At 38.3% G+C, this 19,747-nt stretch overlaps 1 protein-coding gene across 3 annotated transcripts in view; it reads left to right on the top strand.

The window, feature by feature from the left end:
* The window catches only part of ATP11A (ATPase phospholipid transporting 11A), a 137,618-nt gene that overhangs the window by 106,613 nt on the left and 11,258 nt on the right, over positions 1-19,747 (top strand). For all 3 annotated transcript variants that reach the window (XM_070751168.1, XM_070751169.1, XM_070751170.1), the window contains exons 20-26: positions 1,462-1,636; positions 2,365-2,467; positions 2,699-2,844; positions 6,470-6,529; positions 7,313-7,440; positions 9,229-9,364; positions 18,740-18,805. In XM_070751168.1, the coding sequence (XP_070607269.1) occupies positions 1,462-1,636; positions 2,365-2,467; positions 2,699-2,844; positions 6,470-6,529; positions 7,313-7,440; positions 9,229-9,364; positions 18,740-18,805 (814 nt within the window). The remainder of the gene's footprint in view (positions 1-1,461; positions 1,637-2,364; positions 2,468-2,698; positions 2,845-6,469; positions 6,530-7,312; positions 7,441-9,228; positions 9,365-18,739; positions 18,806-19,747) is intronic.

Genomic DNA, 19,747 nt, shown 5'->3' with positions numbered 1-19,747 from the left:
AAACGACCTTTCATAGGGATCACATTAAACCATCAGAAAAGACATATTTCTGATAGTCTTAGGAACCGAGACACCACTCCTCTATCAGTCTCCAGGCGAGTACGATGGGAACTTCTGACCATATGCAGAAGCCAAATTTCTGGCACTGCTCATGCATCGCCATCCTGATTTGGGGTTTTTTTTTTTTTGCAATTTTTGTTTAAAAAATTGGCACTGCGCATGCATGCATGCACGAAGCGCATGCGTGGCTACAAGGTGAGACCACACAGTGCAGGAGGAAGCAAATTGGCAGCAGTTAGAGTTAGAGCCCGCCCCTGAGTTTCCTAATAAATTTATTATTTTATGGTTAGGGGTCACCACAACATGAGGAACTGCATTAAAGGGTCACAGCATTAGGAAGGTTGAAAACCACTGCTCTAGAACAACAATAGAAAATAGAAGTTACACATCTTCTATCCCATTGACATTGATGCTGTCTCATACCATTGGAGACCATCCTTAAAATGTAAAAATAACCCATTTTTACCTCTGTTGATAAATGTAGGTAGGTAGGTAGATAGGTAGATAGTGTTCTGTCTGGGTCACTCCAGAAGCCAATACCAACCCAAAAAGAGAAGCCAGACACACTGGTAAAAGGCAAAGGCAGTTTATATAATTCAAAGAAAACACAGGTAACAGAAAATGTCCTTACAAACAGGAAAAACGCTGGAACTTCAAATATATACACGAAGGGAACAGTCCATGAAGCAATACCAGATTCTTGCTGCCAAGACGAAAGCTGTAGATAGCAAACAGACGCCTCCCACGAGTCTTCCAGACTGCGAGGCCACAAGCCAAGATCAGAGATGCTGAGAATCAAAACAGGTCACCGCAACTCCAATTGATAACACTCCACATGGTTTCAAGGCCTTGCCTGTCTTTTAAACCCTGCTGATGAGGACCACACCCAAACCCAGCTGTTTCTAATTCAATGGTGATAATATTTCTTTAACTGCTCCTTTCGTTGCTCTGAACGTCTCTGTCTCATGTCATTGACAGATTGTGCGTCATCACCTAATGACTCCAAGCTACTGGCTGGGGAGAGCCCCCCTCTCCGGGGCTCTCATGCTGTTCTCCTTCATCCCATTCCTGACTCTCCTCTCCCCCGTCCGACTGTTCAGCCCCCTCCTCTGCGCTGTCATTCTCCTCCAGGCATGGAGCCAACAGAGACGCAGCCAGTCCCTGAGCAGCCTCAGGCTGAACCACAACAGATAGGTAGATAGGTAGATAGATAGATCTGAGGTAGACCAAGAGATTACTCCTTTTTTACAATCCTTAAAGGGAAAACAAACCTTCTTTGGATTTATTTAAAAAGGAAACAAGACCTGGAATTGCTTTATTTCAGGATATATTTCGGCATGGCTTCTATTGCTTAGTTAAATTGCAAATCAGCATTAATTTCTATACTTTTGTCACTCAAAGGCTTTCAGCTGAAATGCAAGATTATGGTTTAATTATTGATGGAGCAGCATTATCATTAATAATGAAACCACGGGAAGATGGCAGCTCTGGTAACTACCGGGAAATCTTCCTTGAAATATGTCGAAACTGCAGTGCAGTTCTATGCTGTCGCATGGCTCCCTTGCAAAAAGCACAGGTTTGTATTTCCATCTTTCTTGTTATATCAATATTGAAATTGTCATATAATAAATTACGGTAATTATAAAACATTGAACAGTCTCCTTCAAGTAACTGATAATGGATGAATAAATAAAACACAGAGAAAAGAAACCAAAGAAAAATTTCTACCGGAAAGCAATTAGTTAATAGTTCATTCAAGACGCATCCTGCTGCGATATTTGTTTATGTACATTTCAAGATTTAATATACCCCCAAAACAAATTAATTTTAACAAAGGAAAGATGTTATATTTTATTTATTAAATTAATAAATAATTCAGAAGAGTTGGCTAATTAGGATTCTGTCTAACCTAATATCAGGAATAAAACTGGAAAAAAATTTAAAATGTGCAAGAAAGAAAACAGCTAAATATATCTGAGAGAATCACCTATTTTGATATACAGTTTAATATACTGTATTTTACCTATTTCCAGTGAATTTGGCTTTGTTGTGTTTGGTTGAGTGAGAAAGCTATCTGAAATATTTACATGGATAATCTGTACAGATAACTACTTATTATTTACTCTCTGATAAATGAAGGTGCATACTAAGTTTTTTTGGGGAAAGTAAGATTCTACAGAAAGCGTTTTCTATCTACCCTTGTAATTAGTTTGCCAGAATAAAATAACAACCCCTAGCAAGTAAACTACTGGACATAACTACAACATGTGGAAATAGTAAAGTATTACACTTTTTCCCTTTTAGATTGTAAAATTAATTAAATGGTCAAAAGAGCACCCCATCACATTAGCAATTGGTGATGGAGCAAATGATGTCAGTATGATTTTAGAAGCACATGTTGGCATAGGTAAGTAGACAGGCTCCACCTGAAGTAAGTAAGCCTCTACATTTCCTTTCACTAAAAATAAAGGTATTGAGTCATAAGTCAAATTGCACTGGGTTTGTCCTTCTTAACAGTCTCAAAATTTTAATCAAATGTAAATTCCTCAGGGAATTTCTGGTATAAATTTTACAACTTGATTTCACAGCCTCGCACATATTTTTTACTTAACCAGCTCTCACTGTTTCTTCCTCTTAGGCGTTATTGGAAAAGAAGGCCGTCAAGCTGCAAGAAACAGTGACTATGCAATACCCAAATTTAAACATTTGAAAAAAATGTTGCTGATTCATGGGCATTTTTATTATGTCAGGATATCTGAACTGGTGCAATACTTCTTTTATAAGGTAAGATGATGTTTTCTTTACCTTTTAAAAAAGTTTGAAGCATTCAACAATAGTGTATCTTTTCAATTGCGTACAGTGGTCTCAGAAGTCATTTCTGCTTGTGTACAATAGCACTGATATACTTACACTAGCAATACAGTGATCCCTCGATTTTCGCGATCTCGATCTTCGGGAAACGCTATATCGCGATTTTTCCCACCCGATGACGTCACTCTCTTCCTTCCTTTCTCATCTTTCTTTCTCTCTCTCTTTCTCTCTCTTGCTTCTTCCTCTCTCACACTCTCTTCCTCCCTCTCTCATCTCTTTCTTTCCTTCTCTCTCTTTCTCTATCTCTCCCCCTCTTGCTGGCGGGCGGCGGGCGGGCGGGCGAGCGGGGGCATCAGCGAGGAAGACCCAGGGAAGGTTCCTTCGGCCGCCCAGCAGCTGATCTGCTTGGCAGCGCGGCAGCAGCGAGGAGCCGAATTGGGGTTTCCCCTTTGCGTGGGCGGCGGGGAAACCCCGATCTTTGTCTGCTCGCTGCTGCTGCGCTGCCGAGCAGATCAGCTGCTGGGCGGCCGCAGCAGCAGCGAGCAGACAAAGATCGGGGTTTCCCCGCCGCCCACGCAAAGGGGAAACCCCAATTCGGCTCCTCGCTGCTGCCGCCGAGCAGATCAGCTGCTGGGCGGCCGCAGCAGCAGCGAGCAGACGAAGATCGGGGTTTCCCCGCCGCCCACGCAAAGGGGAAAGCCCGATTCGGCTCCTCGCTGCTGCCGCCGAGCAGATCAGCTACTGGGCAGCAGCAGTGAGCAGATGAAGATCGGGGTTTCCCTGCCGCCCACGCAAACTCCACCATCTGCGCATGCGCGGCCATGGAAAAAGGGCGCGCATGCGCAGATGGTGTTTTTACTTCCGCAACCCTACATCGCGAAAAATCGATTATCGCGAGGGGTCTTGGAACGGAACCCTCGCGATAATCGAGGGATCACTGTAGTACACTTCCCCAAATTATTGGGAAAGTTTCCTGGCATTCTGATGCTCTCTGGAGTATTAGTAGCCTCTCTGTTCATATTAATGGAATAATTTTCTACTCGCATAGTGTGTTTTTGAATCCAAGACACGACAGCCCTTTTCTGTATTCATACCAAATAACTTAAGCATATTGTTTTCATTACTGTTTATCTGATGCAGGGAAAGAGTTTTGAAAATGAAAACTGGTTTGTGCTCCAGCCCCAAGGAGATCTGTTGGCTTATTACTTTGCAGTCCTTTTAATCCCATATTCGGTAGAATGTGGTATACTTCCCTATTGTCACCGATTAGCTGGCATAACAATTGTTGCGTGGATAGCAAAACAAAAACCCTGCAGTCCTAAATAGAATAGAATAGAATTCTTAGCTGGCCAAGTGTGATTGGATATACAAGGAATTTGTCTTTGGTGTATATGCTCTCAGTGTACATAAAAAAAAAGATACATTTATCACGAGGTACAACATTTAATCATTGTCATAGGGTACAAATAATCAGAAAGCAATCAATATTAATATAAATCATAAAGGATACAAGCAACAAGTTACCACAAAACCACTTACTACAGGAACATTCATTAATACAATAAATAAAGAAGCAAGTTGTTTGATGGTTGCAATGTTTATCAAGTTTCTATTTCAGTAGACCAAGCTGAATAGAAGACAAATGTTTTTATGCTAATTTATGGCATGTTTATACATTTTCAACAGCAAAGTCATAGCTTTGTGAACCTGTACTTTAAAATGCCAACTTCAGATATTTTGGATCAGTAAATTCCACAACCGCTTGGCATATCTTGGACCAAATTATACTTTATTCCTACCCCATACTTTAATACATTGCGTTTAGCTATGACCTCTGAAATTGTTTTATCTCAAAGACAGTAATTAACAGACAAAATAAGGTGACTAAAAAGCAAGCTGTTACTTTCCCAAGCTATTATTTTAAAGTTTGTTTGTGTTACTTAATTTTTTATCAAATTTATATGTCCTTCCATCTCACACAAAATAACAAAGCTCCACTTTGAATTGAATATCAGTTTTAATATCCATTCGAACCAACATGGCCGAAGTAGCAAGAATTATTCCCATGATTGATCTGTAAATAGCTCATCTGATCAATATGGTATAGTTTAGCAAATGATTGACAAAAATATATTTGTTTCCATATTATCCTCCTCCTCCAGACAACAGGAACATGTTCTAAGTATTCTAAGTTTATTGGATGCATACTACTGTATGTCCTATGCCCTTGTTTCTGTATCATTTATCTTCCTTTCCTTACACACATACACAAACACACACACACACACGCGCGCACACACACACACAAAGAGCCATTCAGCACCCAACAAATCTTATTAACTAGATTACTGTACTGCATATTGAAATGTAAAGGGGGTCATATCCTAGATTTTGCTTAATGGCTACATATACTTTAGCACACACACACACACACACACACACACACACACACACACACGTATTTGATTTTTTTGATCCTCTTGCAAACAGACATTTGATGTAGTGGGGTAATCTTACCCATTTTCTGGAGAAAGAAATCATATTTTTAAGAATCTTAATCTTAAGAATCACTCTGGGCAGTGTACAGTTAAAAGCATAAAAGCCTAAAAATTATATAAAATTACTGTCAAGTAGGAAAAGTTGAAAAAGTAAAAGAAGCAGATAAAATGGAATGCATTCTATAGCACCCTGTATGTGACTAAGGAATCATCTCCTTCTACTTTGAGAGCTAGATCAGTTTTGCAATGTACAGACAAAATGAACCCCATTTTTAAAATAGAAAAAGGAGCGCAGTGGTTCACATGGTTAGGACACAGGGCTGATGATCAGCAGGCTGACGTTTGAGACCCAGTTGCTGCCGACTCAGCAGTTCAAAAAAGGACAACCATGAGTAGATAAGAGTAGATAAATGGATACCATTTTGGTGGGCAGCTTAGTAGGTACATGAAAGGAGATGCCTGAGCAATGGTACATGAAAGGAGATGCCTGAGCAATGGTAATGTCACCAACTAATCTTCTCAACCCAGAAGGTGACATGATTGTAATATTAAAAGAGAAAAAAGTAATAATTTCCTCTTTAGTTGCATGCACAACAATTAGTAGTGCAGGAGATAAGAGGAATGTGGAAGTTCTGTGACAGCATCTCAAGTACAAGAAAAAAGTGCAAAAAATTAAGGTTCTGAGCAGATGTCTTTATGTTGGCATTGCTTTATAATTTAGGACATACTCTGAGATTGGATTATGAAAATATTCATTAAAAGCTACCTGCCTATCCACCTACCATCTAAATGACATTCAGCTGACAATCTGGAGCAAGAAGCACATCTTTACATTTTCATTTGTCACGGCTTGCTTCTTACAGATATTTGTTGTGTCCAGAGTATGCGAATTCTTGGGATACAATGTATTCTCTTTGTACTGGCCTGCAATTTCAATGAACTGAATTGAACACCCATATGTTACTAAAAATGCATTCAAAATATATTAATGTAATGTCCTCTTAAAAACTAGTATTTATAATTGTTGAAACTTAAATATTTGATTGTATTGCTACCACTTTGTGATCATTTGTGCAATATCTATCGCTCTTGTCTTCCAGAATGTCTGCTTCATTTTTCCTCAGTTTTTATACCAATTCTTCTGTGGATTTTCACAACAGGTATCTGAGAACATCTTTCATTTCATGAACCAACAAAAGTTTTGCTTTTATAGTATTTTATTTATTTCAGTCAAGTTTTTTCTTCAGTATAAAGTTGAATGAACTTTTAGCCTTTTTCTAGTTGGGACTTTTTGGACAATTCAGTTTGCATTAATTCTGGATAGCAGTGGATGATCATAAATGGAAACACTGAAATCATATTTAATGTGAGCTTGGAAGGATTGCACATTTGCATAGACATAGCATATAGCAGGCAATCTACTTTTTAATTTTTTTTTCTGCTGAAAAACTAGAAAGGAATATGTAGCCATTTGAATCTCCTAAATTGGTGGCTATTTCTTGAGTTTAATGTGTGAACACATCGTTTACCAATGTTTTTTTTTAAATTCCTTGTAATATACTGTAAATAGTATAATGTGTACTACAAATTTGCAGTGAAGATCACAGGTTTTTAAGTAAAATTGAAAGATAACAAATATTTCTGTATTTCTTTTTTTTGTAAGCTACAGTACGTACACTTGTCAGCAATGCTGCAAGACCACTTATGCTTATTTTTGTTCCCAGTCGTCACAAACCATTGTTTCCATTAGTCTTCTCTTTATGTGAGTTATGAAGCAATAGTGCACAATGTCTTTGCAAGTTTTTGTTATCAGGTAGTGATTGTTGCACGGAACAGCAATAGCTGCTAATGGGTGATTCCCAGTTTCTTTTATTTCCCCTTATAATTCCTTTTATGACAGTATTTTACTAAAAAAAATAATCTGTTTGTTTTTTTGTCTACAGCCTTTATATGATACTGCGTATCTCACTCTGTATAATATCAGCTTTACTTCACTTCCTATTTTGTTATATAGTCTGATGGAACAACATGTGAGTTCTGAGACACTCAAGAGAAATCCTACACTATACAGGTATATGCTCATTGTTTAAACAGGTAGATGAGACCACTTAATTCATATTGTATTTCTGAAGGATAGGCAAGCCTTTTGTGTTGCAGCAAGTGATGTTTATGTTAGTGAAATTTATTGTGTGCATACATTAAATATTCCCAGTAGAAAAACAACACAGAAACTTTGTTTAGGATTTATTAATCAGCACACATAGCTAAAAATTACAGCCCGCGTACCCAGTAATAATTATTGTTTATAACTGAAGAACAATTGAGTTCAATTTTACTTAAAGACAAAACATAGTTGTCGTCTAAGCATTGTCACAATTTCTCACTAAACTCTGTGAAATAGGATTTATCAATGGAATCACTGATGAATAAATAATTTCAGTAATATACAATAATTAATATTTACAAAAATCACTTGGGAACAAATATCCAAGCATGCATGTCCTATATAATCTGCATCTACTTTATTTTTTAAAAAACCTCATTGAAATGAAGCAGTGTTCTGGGGACCTCTAGTGTTGTTTTTTATTACTTGTGTGCATGCTTTTGAGTAATTTTTATTTATTTTATTTATTTATTTTGTCCAATACACAATGAGGGTTTTAGTGGGTATATATCTATATACACATAGTAAAATACTGATGAAGGTTATAGTGGAGATACTCATAGTAAAATATATCTAAGAAATAATAGAAAAGAAGGTATAGTAATAGAACATATCAATGAAAGAATAGAAGAAGAGATACAGGAATAGAAGAAAGGTATAGGAGATATAGGAGAGCAATAGGACAGGGGATGGAAGGCCCCTTACTGACCTCTTAGGAATCTGGATAGGTCAACCGTAGATAATCTAAGGGTAAAGTGTTGGGGGTTTGGGGATGACACTATGGAGTTCAGTAATCAGTTCCACGCTTCGACAACTCGGTTACTGAAGTCATATTTTTTACAGTCAAGTTTGGAGCGGTTAATATTAAATTTAAATCTGTTGTGTGCTCTTGTGTTGTTGTGGTTGAAGCTGAAGTAGTCGCCGACAGGCAGGACGTTGCAGCATATGATCTTGTGGGCAATACTTAGATCTTGTTTAAGGCATCTTAGTTCTAAACTTTCTAGGCCCAGGATTGAAAGTCTAGTCTCGTTGAGTATTCTGTTTCGAGTGGAGGAGTGAAGGACTCTTCTGGTGAAGTATCTTTGGACATTTTCAAGGGTGTTAATTTCTGAGATGTGATATGGGTTCCAAACAGATGAGCTGTATTCGAGGACGGGTCTGGCAAAAGTTTTGTAAGCTCTGGTAAGTAGTGTGAAATTGCCAGAGCAGAAGCTACGTAGGATTAGGTTTACAACTCTTGAAGCCTTCTTGGCTATATTGTTGCAGTGGGCTTTGGGACCTTGAGGTTGGACTGGACTGGTCCCTGAAGTTTTCTTGGCAAGATTTTGAAAGTGTTTTGTTACTGCTTCACAGGGCTAAGATTTGATCACAAATTTGCCCAATTAGCTTTGTGCCTAAGGCAGAACTTGAACTCACGGCCTCCACCTGGTATGTCAAGTAAATTGGCTCTCTTAAAATAAATTATGAATTGGATATAGCTGAGTCTTCCTATATGAAATAATTTAGGGCAGCCTTGCTTATATTTGTACCTTGCTGATAAAGTGATCTTCAATTCCCTTAATTCTCTCTAGAAGAGAACTCTGGTCTTCATAAACATCCATAGAAACATCACAGCATTTCTTTTTGTAATAAAAACATTTATTTTTATTTATTTCAAATGTTTTTTAAAAATGACTAACCTATGTTATTATTCAGGGATGTTGCCAAGAATGCTCACCTACGATGGCGTATATTCATTTACTGGACATTCTTGGGAGTTTTTGATGCTGTCGTCTTTTTCTTTGGTGCCTATTTCTTGTTTGACAATTCAACTATGACCAGCAATGGGCAGGTTTGTATCTAAAGTTTTGGAAGCTGTTTTAGAGGAAATAATTGGTTTCTCTTTGGGTACATTTTTCCTGGCATGTATTCTCTAAGGATTCAGGAATGTCTACAGATTGAATGAAGTATTCTGGGGAGCAAAAACCAGGAAACTAAATACATTTATATGTTTTCTTTCTCTTTCAATATAATTTAAAGTTTCCCAATTCTGCTCTAGTTATTATAATAGGCAATTTTTAAAATGGGAAGCTGGTAGGGGTGTTAACATTTGAACTTGTTATGTTGAGTTCAGAGTACAATTTACCTTAAAGCCTTTCCTGTAGGGTTTACTTTGATGTATCCCTGACATTCCTCTTCACAAATTCAGCTCCAAGCATTCTCAGGTCAAGCCTATTTTTCCAGAACATCATGAACCATTTATAATTCACAGTATTTCCATCATGGCTAGATTTGGCATGGTCCAAAGGAAAAAGAGAATGTTCCAAAATTCTCTAGAACTTTCAATTCTCAGAACAGTAGGTTTTGTGCTTCCATTTAGCTCCATAAAGCCCCTGCCAAATGAATCAAGGTAGGTGACTTCTAGACAGAAATGATGATGATGATGATTGAAGTAAGGCTCCATCAATTCCATGAACTCCATCAATTGACTATATTTGTAAAAAAAAAAACAAGCCAGAATTCTATGAAATTTTAGAATGAATTTTAGGTGTGGAACCAATAAAAAGCTGTAGTTTTGTGCCTTGAAGAGAGGAATGAATTCTCTTCATTCACATATACACAAAAATAATCCTAGATTATCAGTAATATTCATCTTTTTAATTATTTAAAACTAACTTGTCTGTTGGAAACTGAAAGTGGTGGTTTATATTTTTATAAGTATCTTCACAGAGAGCATAGTTAGTGGCTAACGTCTATTAAGGGCTAGTAATTTTTTTTTAAACCAAACAAATTATAGGAGTTAAATGGGGTACAAGTCACTTGAAACATTTATTCAGTGAATTATACAACTTTAGTTAAGCCATTTTCAATATGTGATGTATTACATCTTCCACTTTAAAAATAGACATCATGTAGTTAAGTAGCATAATGAATTTGAAAAGAACAAAGTATATCCATTTAAATAAAATTATAATTGTACTTTTTGTTAAGAACATAATTTAAGACATATTTTAAAGTCCTTCTGCTTTTATTTGCACATTAACATTTTGCAGTTTGTTTTATTTGTGTCTCGCTTTTTTCTTTTCTTCCTCCTTTCTTCTCTTTCTGTCTTCAGCTAATGACAGTCAACACTCACATGGTAAGACTGCTGTGGTTTTGTCATGATGTGTGTTTTTCTCTATTGCAGTTCAAATATTCCTAGGGGGGGAAAAACTCATTTTTTTTTCTTCTTTACCTCCTATATGCTGTGCCAAAATAATAATAAAAAATAATTTACTTTTTTTAAACAAGGAATTGTATGGGATTAAAAAAAACTTTCGCTTCTTTTTGTTTGCTTTATTTCTGCTCAGCTAATTTTCATGTTTGCATAATTTAATTACGTTAGAATAGTCACACACACACAAATGTGGCTGAATTTCAATTAGGTAAGAGAGTTAGGAAAATAAGTTTGGAAGTTTGGGGGGGAAATAAACAATTAGTAAAGCCACAAGAAACATAAAGGTATACAGTGATCCCCCGAGTTTCGCGATCTCGATCTTTGCGAAACGCTATATCGCGATTTTTCCACCCGATGACGTCACTCCCTTCCTTTCTCATCTTTCTTTCTCTCTCTCTTTCTCTATCTTGCTTCTTCCTCTCTCACACTCTCTTCCTCCCTCTCTCATCTCTTTCTTTCCTTCTCTCTCTTTCTCTATCTCTCCCCCTCTTGCTCTCGAGCGGCAAGCGAGCAGCCGGGCGGGCGGGCGAACGGGCAAGCGGAGCGGCCGGCCGGGCGGGTGAACAGGCAAGCGAGCAGCCGGGCGGGCGGGTGAACGGGCAAGCGGCAAGCGATCTTGGGGTTTCCCCTTTGCCTGGGCGGCGGGAAGACCCAGGGAAGGTTCCTTCGGCCGCCCAACAGCTGATCTGCTCCGCAGCGCGGCAGCAGCGAGGAGCCGAAGATGGGGTTTCCCCGTTGCCTGGGCAACGGGGAAACCCCATCTTCGGCTCCTCGCTGCTGCCGCGCTGCGGAGCAGATCAGCTGTTGGGCGGCCGAAGGAACCTTCCCTGGGTCTTCCCCGCCGCCCACACGCAAACTCCACCATCTGCGCATGTGCGGCCATGAAAAAAAGGGCGCGCATGCGCAGATGGTGTTTTACTTCCGCACTGCTATATCGCGACAAATCGAGTTTCGCGAGGGGTCTTGGAACGGAACCCTCGCGAAACTCGGGGGATCACTGTAGTGTAGATCATTGATACAGATGAATTAGAATTAACTCACAAACTTAAACCATCTAAGCAACTTTTGATGCTCTGTATTTAAACCAAGCTTTATCAGGACTTCTGTTCCAAAGACTGTGATCTGTTCTATCATACTTGCTGTGTGGATCTGCTCTAATGCTAAAATCCACACTTCAAGGCTATTCTCTATCATTCCACATTTTCAGGAGTTATAGACAGTTCCTAGAGAAAAAGAATCTTCACAGGCTGTCCCGTCTATCAAGTTTTTTTCACCCTGGAGCAAAAATACAATTTATTTTTTCTTGTATCATAAGCTGTCTTTCTATTTAAGTTAAGCATTTTTAAAATGTTTGTTGGAGATGTGTTTGTTTTTAGACTTAGGTGTTATGTTTTATGTTTAGGTTTTATTGGATTTATAAGTGCCCAACTCCTGACGGACTCTGGGTGGCGTACAATGATTAAAAAAAGTTCAACAATTAAAATTCAATACAAAAACAGTCATTGCATTCTGGGCCAAGGCAGAATACTATAACTCAACGGCCCCAGGCCTGCCAGCAACGCCATGTTTTTAAGGCTTTCTGGAAGGCCAGGAGGGTGGGGGCGGTCCAGATCTCCGGGGGTAGTTGGTCCCAGAGAACCAGGGCCACCACAGAGAAGGCCCTCCCCTGCGGCCTGCCAGTCAGCACTATTTGGCCCATGGGACAGCTACTTCAAGGAAGGTATGACTGTTGTGGCTATGTATTTTTTTTTTATTCCAAATGTAGTTGGATCCCTGTGGGATGAAGTAAAAAAAAATCCAGATCACTTCCACATTGTCTTTGTACACTGTCAAGAGTTTCACTGGTTACATAGGTAACCATATAAATTTATTTAATTTAGACAATTCCATTCTATGTAAAAGATTTTGAACATTCTGGACTCGCTCAGCAACAATTAAGTATGTTTCTTCCTGTGTACATAGTTTGTTGTGCTCTTATTACCATAGCTACAGTATATGGAGTTACAGTTGCATCAGAATTCTCATGATACAACTTCTCATGAGGCAGGCTTGCTAGCTTATTATCTGTCTGTCTATTTATAAGCCAGCCACTCTCGCAGTTCTCTGGATGCTGAGCCATAGAACAAAATAAAATGAATTTTGGGCCAAGACATAGTGGAATAAGATTGCACCTGTTTCTGAAGAGCCAGGATGGGTGCGGCATAAAACTGGTGGGATTATGGGGTAGTTATTATATAAGGTACAGGATATTACTGAGGAGTTCTGTTGACAGGCTCATGTCCCAATTACCCCAGAAAATTGAGGGACTCCCAGCATCACACCTCACAATGGTTGAACCAGGTAGCTAGATTTCATTCTACATGTCGTTGTCTGATAAATGTGCTAATGAAAGTTTTTTAAGGATATAACAACCAGCACTTTGAATTTGGTCTAGAAGTCAGGTTTTATGCTGCTGGTATATGGCAACAAGGTAGCTGCTGATTTGTGTACCAGCCAAACTTTCTGGATCATCTCCTACAGCAACATTCATCCTGATTCAACTAGAATCATAATTGTCCCAAATATGCTTTCTAAAAGGCAACTGGAACTTCTTTGTTGTTTACCATCAATCTTTTGCTTCTGAAGAAACTTATTGGATGAAAAGCATAATGTCTTCAAGGAAAAAAACAAAGTCTAGTTGCCTTTTGAAAGTATCTTTGGAACAACAATGATCTGGATGGCTGAAAATCTCCATAGATAGACGACTCTGTTGTTTCTTCCCCCAATCCCAAAATATTCAACAATAGACCTCTCCCCTTTTCTAAGAGGTCTGTAAGGAGCGTGTATAAGTGCACCTTTGTGCCTACCGTTCCTGTCCTAATGTGTTTTTATCTTTCCTATCTCTACTTTATACAGTGTTCCCTCGATTTTCACGGGGGATGCGTTCCGAGACCGCCTGCGAAAGTCGAATTTCCGCGAAGTAGAGATGCGGAAGTAAATACACTATTTTTGGCTATGAACAGTATCACAAGCCTTCCCTTAACACTTTAAACCCCTAAACTGCAATTTCCCATTCCCTTAGCAACCATTTAGATTATTACTCACCATGTTTATTTATTAAAGTTTATTAAAAAAAATATTTATTAAAGGCGGACGAAACTTTGGTGATGACGTATGATGTCATCGGACGGGAAAAAACGTGGTATAGGGGGAAAAAACGCAAAGTATTTTTAATTAATATTTTTGAAAAACCGTGGTATAGCCCTTTCGCGAAGTTTGAACCCGCGAAAATCGAGGGACTACTGTACTTATATTATGTTAAACATACTACAATACAATATTATATTTGTATGACAAATAAATGAATGAATGAATAAATAAATCAAACAAATAAAATAAAATAACATAAAATAAATAAAATAAAATAAATTTAGAGTCATCGGTGTTCTCCCAGCTTGCTTATTTTGTTGCAGGCATTTCATTACCCAAACTAGGCAACTTCATCAGTATTGGTAAGGAATGCAGTTTGTTGTCAGTTTATATTCTAATGGCGTGCCTGTCAGTGTTGGTCTTAGAGATTCTTTGATTGGGCTGCTTGCTGTTGGCTTCTTTGCCAGTTCCTTGACTGGGGAATTGTTTACTTGATTGCTGGTCTAATGTTCACTTTGAAGTTAATCTATGCTAGCTCAGGAATTCTGGGAGTTAAAGTCCACATGTCATAGAAGAACCAACTTTGCCTACCCCTGGGCTAGACAGATCTCAAAGAACAGAATCCTGCCCTCTTGCCCCAGCCAGGTCTTAGTGTTACAGTCTTCTCCTCAACAATTGTTCGAGTGATTAAAATGGTTTTATTACAGGCTAATCTAGCATTCACCACCAGCCACTGATAGCCCAGGCACTTGAAAACTTGAATTGTTATAAAAACATTCAGTATTTATATAAACATAAACAACAGATACTGAATAATCTGTTTCTCATTCATTTTAAAATGGTCATTATTATGAAAATGTACATTTTAATAATGTTAAATATTAAAATGGTCATTATTATGAAAGATTAAAATGGTCATTATTAAACTCCGGATTAAAATGGTCATTATTATGAAAATGTACATTTTAATAATGTTAAATATTTTCCCATAAATACGGAAATGTATGTAAAATCAAGGAAGATATTTTAAAATTATGTGTTACAAATAACAAATATTAATATAAAACTAGAAATGAGTGCCATGTGATTCATCTCATTTTGCTTATTCAGAAAATTACCTTCTTGTTGTCGATTTCACTCCTGAATCCTACTTTGTTTGTTGATTTCTAATTCTGACCACTACTTGATAAAAAGTTTTGGAATACACTGAAACATGAGATCTAATATCCAAAATGTATTCATCATTTTAAAACTTATTTGTTGAAGAGGAAAATTAGAAACATCGCATCCTTTTTAAAGTATAGTCCTTTCGCTATACCTCTGAGCAGTAGTCTCCGACCATGACAAAAGCTGACTGGGGAATTCTGAGAGTTGAAGTCCACCGAGCTTAAAGTTGCCATGGTTGGAGACTCCTGCCTCAGAGGGTTCTTCATCTCTCAAGAGTGAAGCTATCCACAAGGGGGAGAAGAGATTCTAACATTATTCTAAATATTCTGCAAGTGGAGTTACACAATTCTGGATCCGTCATTTGGTAGCTAAAGTTATTTTATTGATTATTTTCAAATTACTTTTTCTAGAAAGTGGATGAGTAGGTCATAAAAGAAAAAATAGAAATGTACAGTGATACCTCGTCTTATGAACCCCTCGTCATACGAACTTTTCGAGATACGAATCCGGGGTTTAAGATTTTTTTGCCTCTTCTTTCAAACTATTTTCACCTTACGAACCCAAGCTGCCGCCGCTGGGATACCCCACCTCCAGACATCTGTTGCCAGCCGAAGTCTCCCCTTGTTGGGAAACCCTACCTCCGGATTTCCGTTGCCAGCGAAGCGCCCGTTTTTGCGCTGCCGGAATTCCCCTGCTGGGATTCCTCTGCAGCATCGCAAAAACATGGAAGTCCAGAGGTGGGGTTTCCCATGGAGGGGAGCCTCAGGGGAATCCCAGCAGCACAAAATCAGGCGCTTTGGCTGGCAAAAGGGGTGAGTTTTGGGCTTGCACGCATTAATCGCTTTTCCATTGATTCCTATGGGAAACATTGTTTCGTCTTATGAACATTTCACCTTACGAACCTCATCCCGGAACCAATTAAGTTCGTAAGACAAGGTATCACTGTAATACCAATCAGACCATCAATGATAAGGATGAGTTTTGTTTTGTTGTTTGTTTTGTTGATATTAATAGATCATATGCAGAACTTAAGAGTCTTTTAAAAGGATTTATTACTTGATAAGGATGCATAGGATTTAAATCTTCATGTACTATCCAATTAAAATGACATTTGCTCTTTTCTTTCATAGACAGCCTTTTCAATCCAACTTCCCCATAATAGATGCGTGGCACAAAATTGTGTAAATCATAAAATGTATTTTAAATATAATGAAAGTGTAAAATAATACACTATTGAAGCTCTACATTTATTTATATCACAATGGAAACTTCCAATTCCAGCCATTCTGTTTTATACCTGCATATCTTCTACCCAATACCTGTATTCTATCAGTTGCCCAGTACTCCAGGTTCACTGATTATGATTGTATGCTGGGCAAGCAGGAAGTCTTTTTTAAAAAAAAATGTGTTTCTATATTTTGGTACCTTGATACTGACTTTTATAGGTAGTCCTTGATTTAAGGACCACAATGGAGTCCAATATTCCTACTGCTAAGCAAAACAGTTGTTAAGTCAATTGTGCCCCATTTTACAAAGTTTTTTTTGCCACAGCTGTTTAGTAAATTACTGCAGTTGTTAAGTAAATCATGCCATCATTAGGCAAACCTGGCTTCTTCCATCAATCTTGCTTTTCAGAAGCTAGCTACGAAGATTACAAGAATTACCACATATCTCTGGGAGAGTGTAATTGTCAAAAATATTGTCCAGATTTACCTATACAGTGATACCTTGTCTTACAAACTTAATTGGTTCCGGGATGAGGTTCTTAAGGTGAAAAGTTTGTAAGACGAAACAATGTTTCCCATAGGAATCAATGGAAAAGCGATTAATGCGTGCAAACCCAAAATTCATCCCTTTTGTCAGCCGAAGTGCCCGTTTTTGCACTGCTGGGATTCCCCTGAGGCTCCCCTGCATGGGAAACCCTACCTCCGGACTTCCGTTGCCAGTGAAGCACCTGTTTTTGCGATGCTGGGATTCCCCTGCTGGGCAGCATCACAAAAACACGGAGGTCCGGAGGTGGGGTTTCCCATGGAGGGGATCCTCAGGGGAATCACAGCAGCGCAAAAACGGGTGCTTCTCTGGCAACAGAAGTCCGGAGGCGGGGTATCCCAGCGGCGGTGGTGGGTTTGTAAGGTGAAAATAGTTTGTAAGAAGAGGCAAAAAAATCTTAACCCCCGGGTTTGTATCTCGAAAAGTTTGTATGACGAGGCGTTTGTAAGACGAGGTATCACTGTACCTACTTGGCTTTTATTTATGTTTTTGACATACCTGTTATCTTGTACGCATTTTGACAAACAAACAAACAAACAAACAAATAAATAAATAAATTCTCAAGTGCCTGAATACTGATCACATGTCCATGGCATTAATGCAACTGACATGTTAAAAACCGATCATAAGTCATTTTTCCAGTGCCGTTGTAACTTCCAACAGTCACTAAACAAATGGTTTTAAGTTGAGGAATACCCATATATAGGCGGTAGCATTATGACTCAATCTTGGAAAGTTGAATTCAGTAGTAGTATACTGTTGTGGTTAGCTCTGGCCCAGCTCCTGCCCCAAAGACTGAGAAGGTGGATGCGGGGGAAACATCAACATGTCATAGGCCTGTTTTGTTGCCGACAGAGTCAGACGGTGAATTGTCCTCTGCAGAAGGAAATGACAGTGAGATGGAGGAGGGGGCTTGGAAGACAGCCCAGGAAGAAGTCAATCATCCTTATCTTCCTTAGATTCGGATCAGGAAATAATGATAGACCCACGCATGTGTAGAGCTATGCATAGGAGTGAACAGCTTCAAAAGTATTATAGGAGATAATTGAGTCCACCTGTGGTTGGGTGGGGTTCAAGTAATTAGGGCCGCTGTTAAATTGGCAGCGTGCTGGCCTTTCAGTGTGGAGATTATCTGTTCATACTGGTTTGGACCGTGATTTGCTGTTTCAAGACTCTGTTTGTTGATTTTTCAAGACTTTGAAACCAAGGCAGAGAAAAGAGTGTGTGTTTCAACTCGTGAAGAAGGAGGGCTGTGACGTTTCTTCACAGCTGCTAGCTAAGTACTTAAGGACTGTTTAAGGGGTTTTTACAGCCTACAAGTTTGTTTTGGGAAGAGTGCTCTTTGCAATATAAAAAGGGTGCTTTGTTTCTTTTGAATTTTGTGATAAAAAACATTGTTTTTGAATTTTCAGGTGTGTGTGTGTGTCTGAATTTTTTACCCTTGCCCGGCCAAACAGTATTCAGGAGGAGTTGCAAGCCTTAAATGCTTAATTCCCATGTGTCATCATTATATTGGTCTGTTACAGGTAGTTCTCAACTTGCAATCATTTATTTAGTGACTCTTTAAAGTTACAATAGCATTATAAAAAGTGACTTATTATCAACCCTGTAATAACCCCAGGCTCCTGTGATCAAAATTCAGGTGCTTAGCAACCAGCATCACCTATGAAGATTGTAGCATCCAGGGATCACATGATCATCATTTGCAACTGAATTTGCAAAATCAAAGGGGGGGGGGCTGGATTCACTTAACAACTTTGTGATTATTGATAGCAAAAAAATTTATAAAATCAGACACGACTCCTTTGACTGCCTTGCTTGGGCAATTCTGATCCCAACTGTGATCAAAAGTTTAGGACTACCTATAGACAACACTGCTCTAAAACAAAACATTTTCTATATTAGAATATCTAACCTAGGACTTATTTATTTCTTCCTGAATAGATGTTTGGGAACTGGACCTTCGGAACACTAGTGTTCACTGTGTTGGTATTCACCGTTACATTAAAGGTATAATTTTCTAAAGCATCAAAATGATTCTTATAATCCAAATAGTTTGGATGTTACTTAAGAAAAAGGAACGTTTCAAAGAAAACAAAATAAAAGTTTATAAAGATATTCATGCCATGCAAAAGGTAATAAAAATATATATTTTCCATCATAAACTAAAAGCTGTGGCATTCTGTCAGAACTCTCTGATTATTTAGTCCTTTAAGAATATGAACTTTTAAAAATCATTGGTAGCGATGTTGATCAAAATGAGACTAGTTACTGCTGTGATTCAAAGGAATTTTAAAAAGAGCCTGTAAAATTAATTACATAAAGTGCCTCATCTTATCATCCCATTATATAAATAATTTCTAAGAACCGTTCTGTATTTGGCTTCCAATTATATTTGAATGCTTGTAGCTTTTAGAAGAAACTATCAATAGCCATCTCAGTGGTAAACAAAAAATAATTTTACAACTGAAGCTTCTGAGTAGTATGATGTAGAGAAAGATGAGAAAAGTATATTTTTGGCTCATGAAGGAATAGATCCAATGTGAAAAAGAAAAAGAAAATTACATGGTATGGAAACAGAAAGTATAGGGGGTGAAGTAGTCTGACAAATGCTGATAAAATCTGCAATTTATATACAGTGTTCCCTCGATTTTTGCGGGGGATGCGTCCCAAGACCGCCCGCGAAAGTCGAATTTCCGCAAAGTAGAGATGCAGAAGTAAATACACTATTTTTGGCTATGAACAGTGTCACAAGCCTTCCCTTAACACTTTAAACCCCTAAATTACAATTTTCGATTCCCTTAGCAACCATTTAGATTATTGGTCACCATGTTTATTTATTATACTTTATTAAAAAAATATTTATTGAAGACGGACGAAAGTTTGGCCATGACATATGACGCCATCAGGCAGGAAAAACCGTGGTATAGGGGAAAAACCTGCAAAGTATTT

The sequence above is a fragment of the Erythrolamprus reginae genome, chromosome 4, assembly GCF_031021105.1.
Source record: "Erythrolamprus reginae isolate rEryReg1 chromosome 4, rEryReg1.hap1, whole genome shotgun sequence".
NCBI classification, from domain to species: Eukaryota; Metazoa; Chordata; class Lepidosauria; order Squamata; family Dipsadidae; genus Erythrolamprus; species Erythrolamprus reginae.
This window is presented reverse-complemented; position numbering and strand designations above follow the sequence as displayed.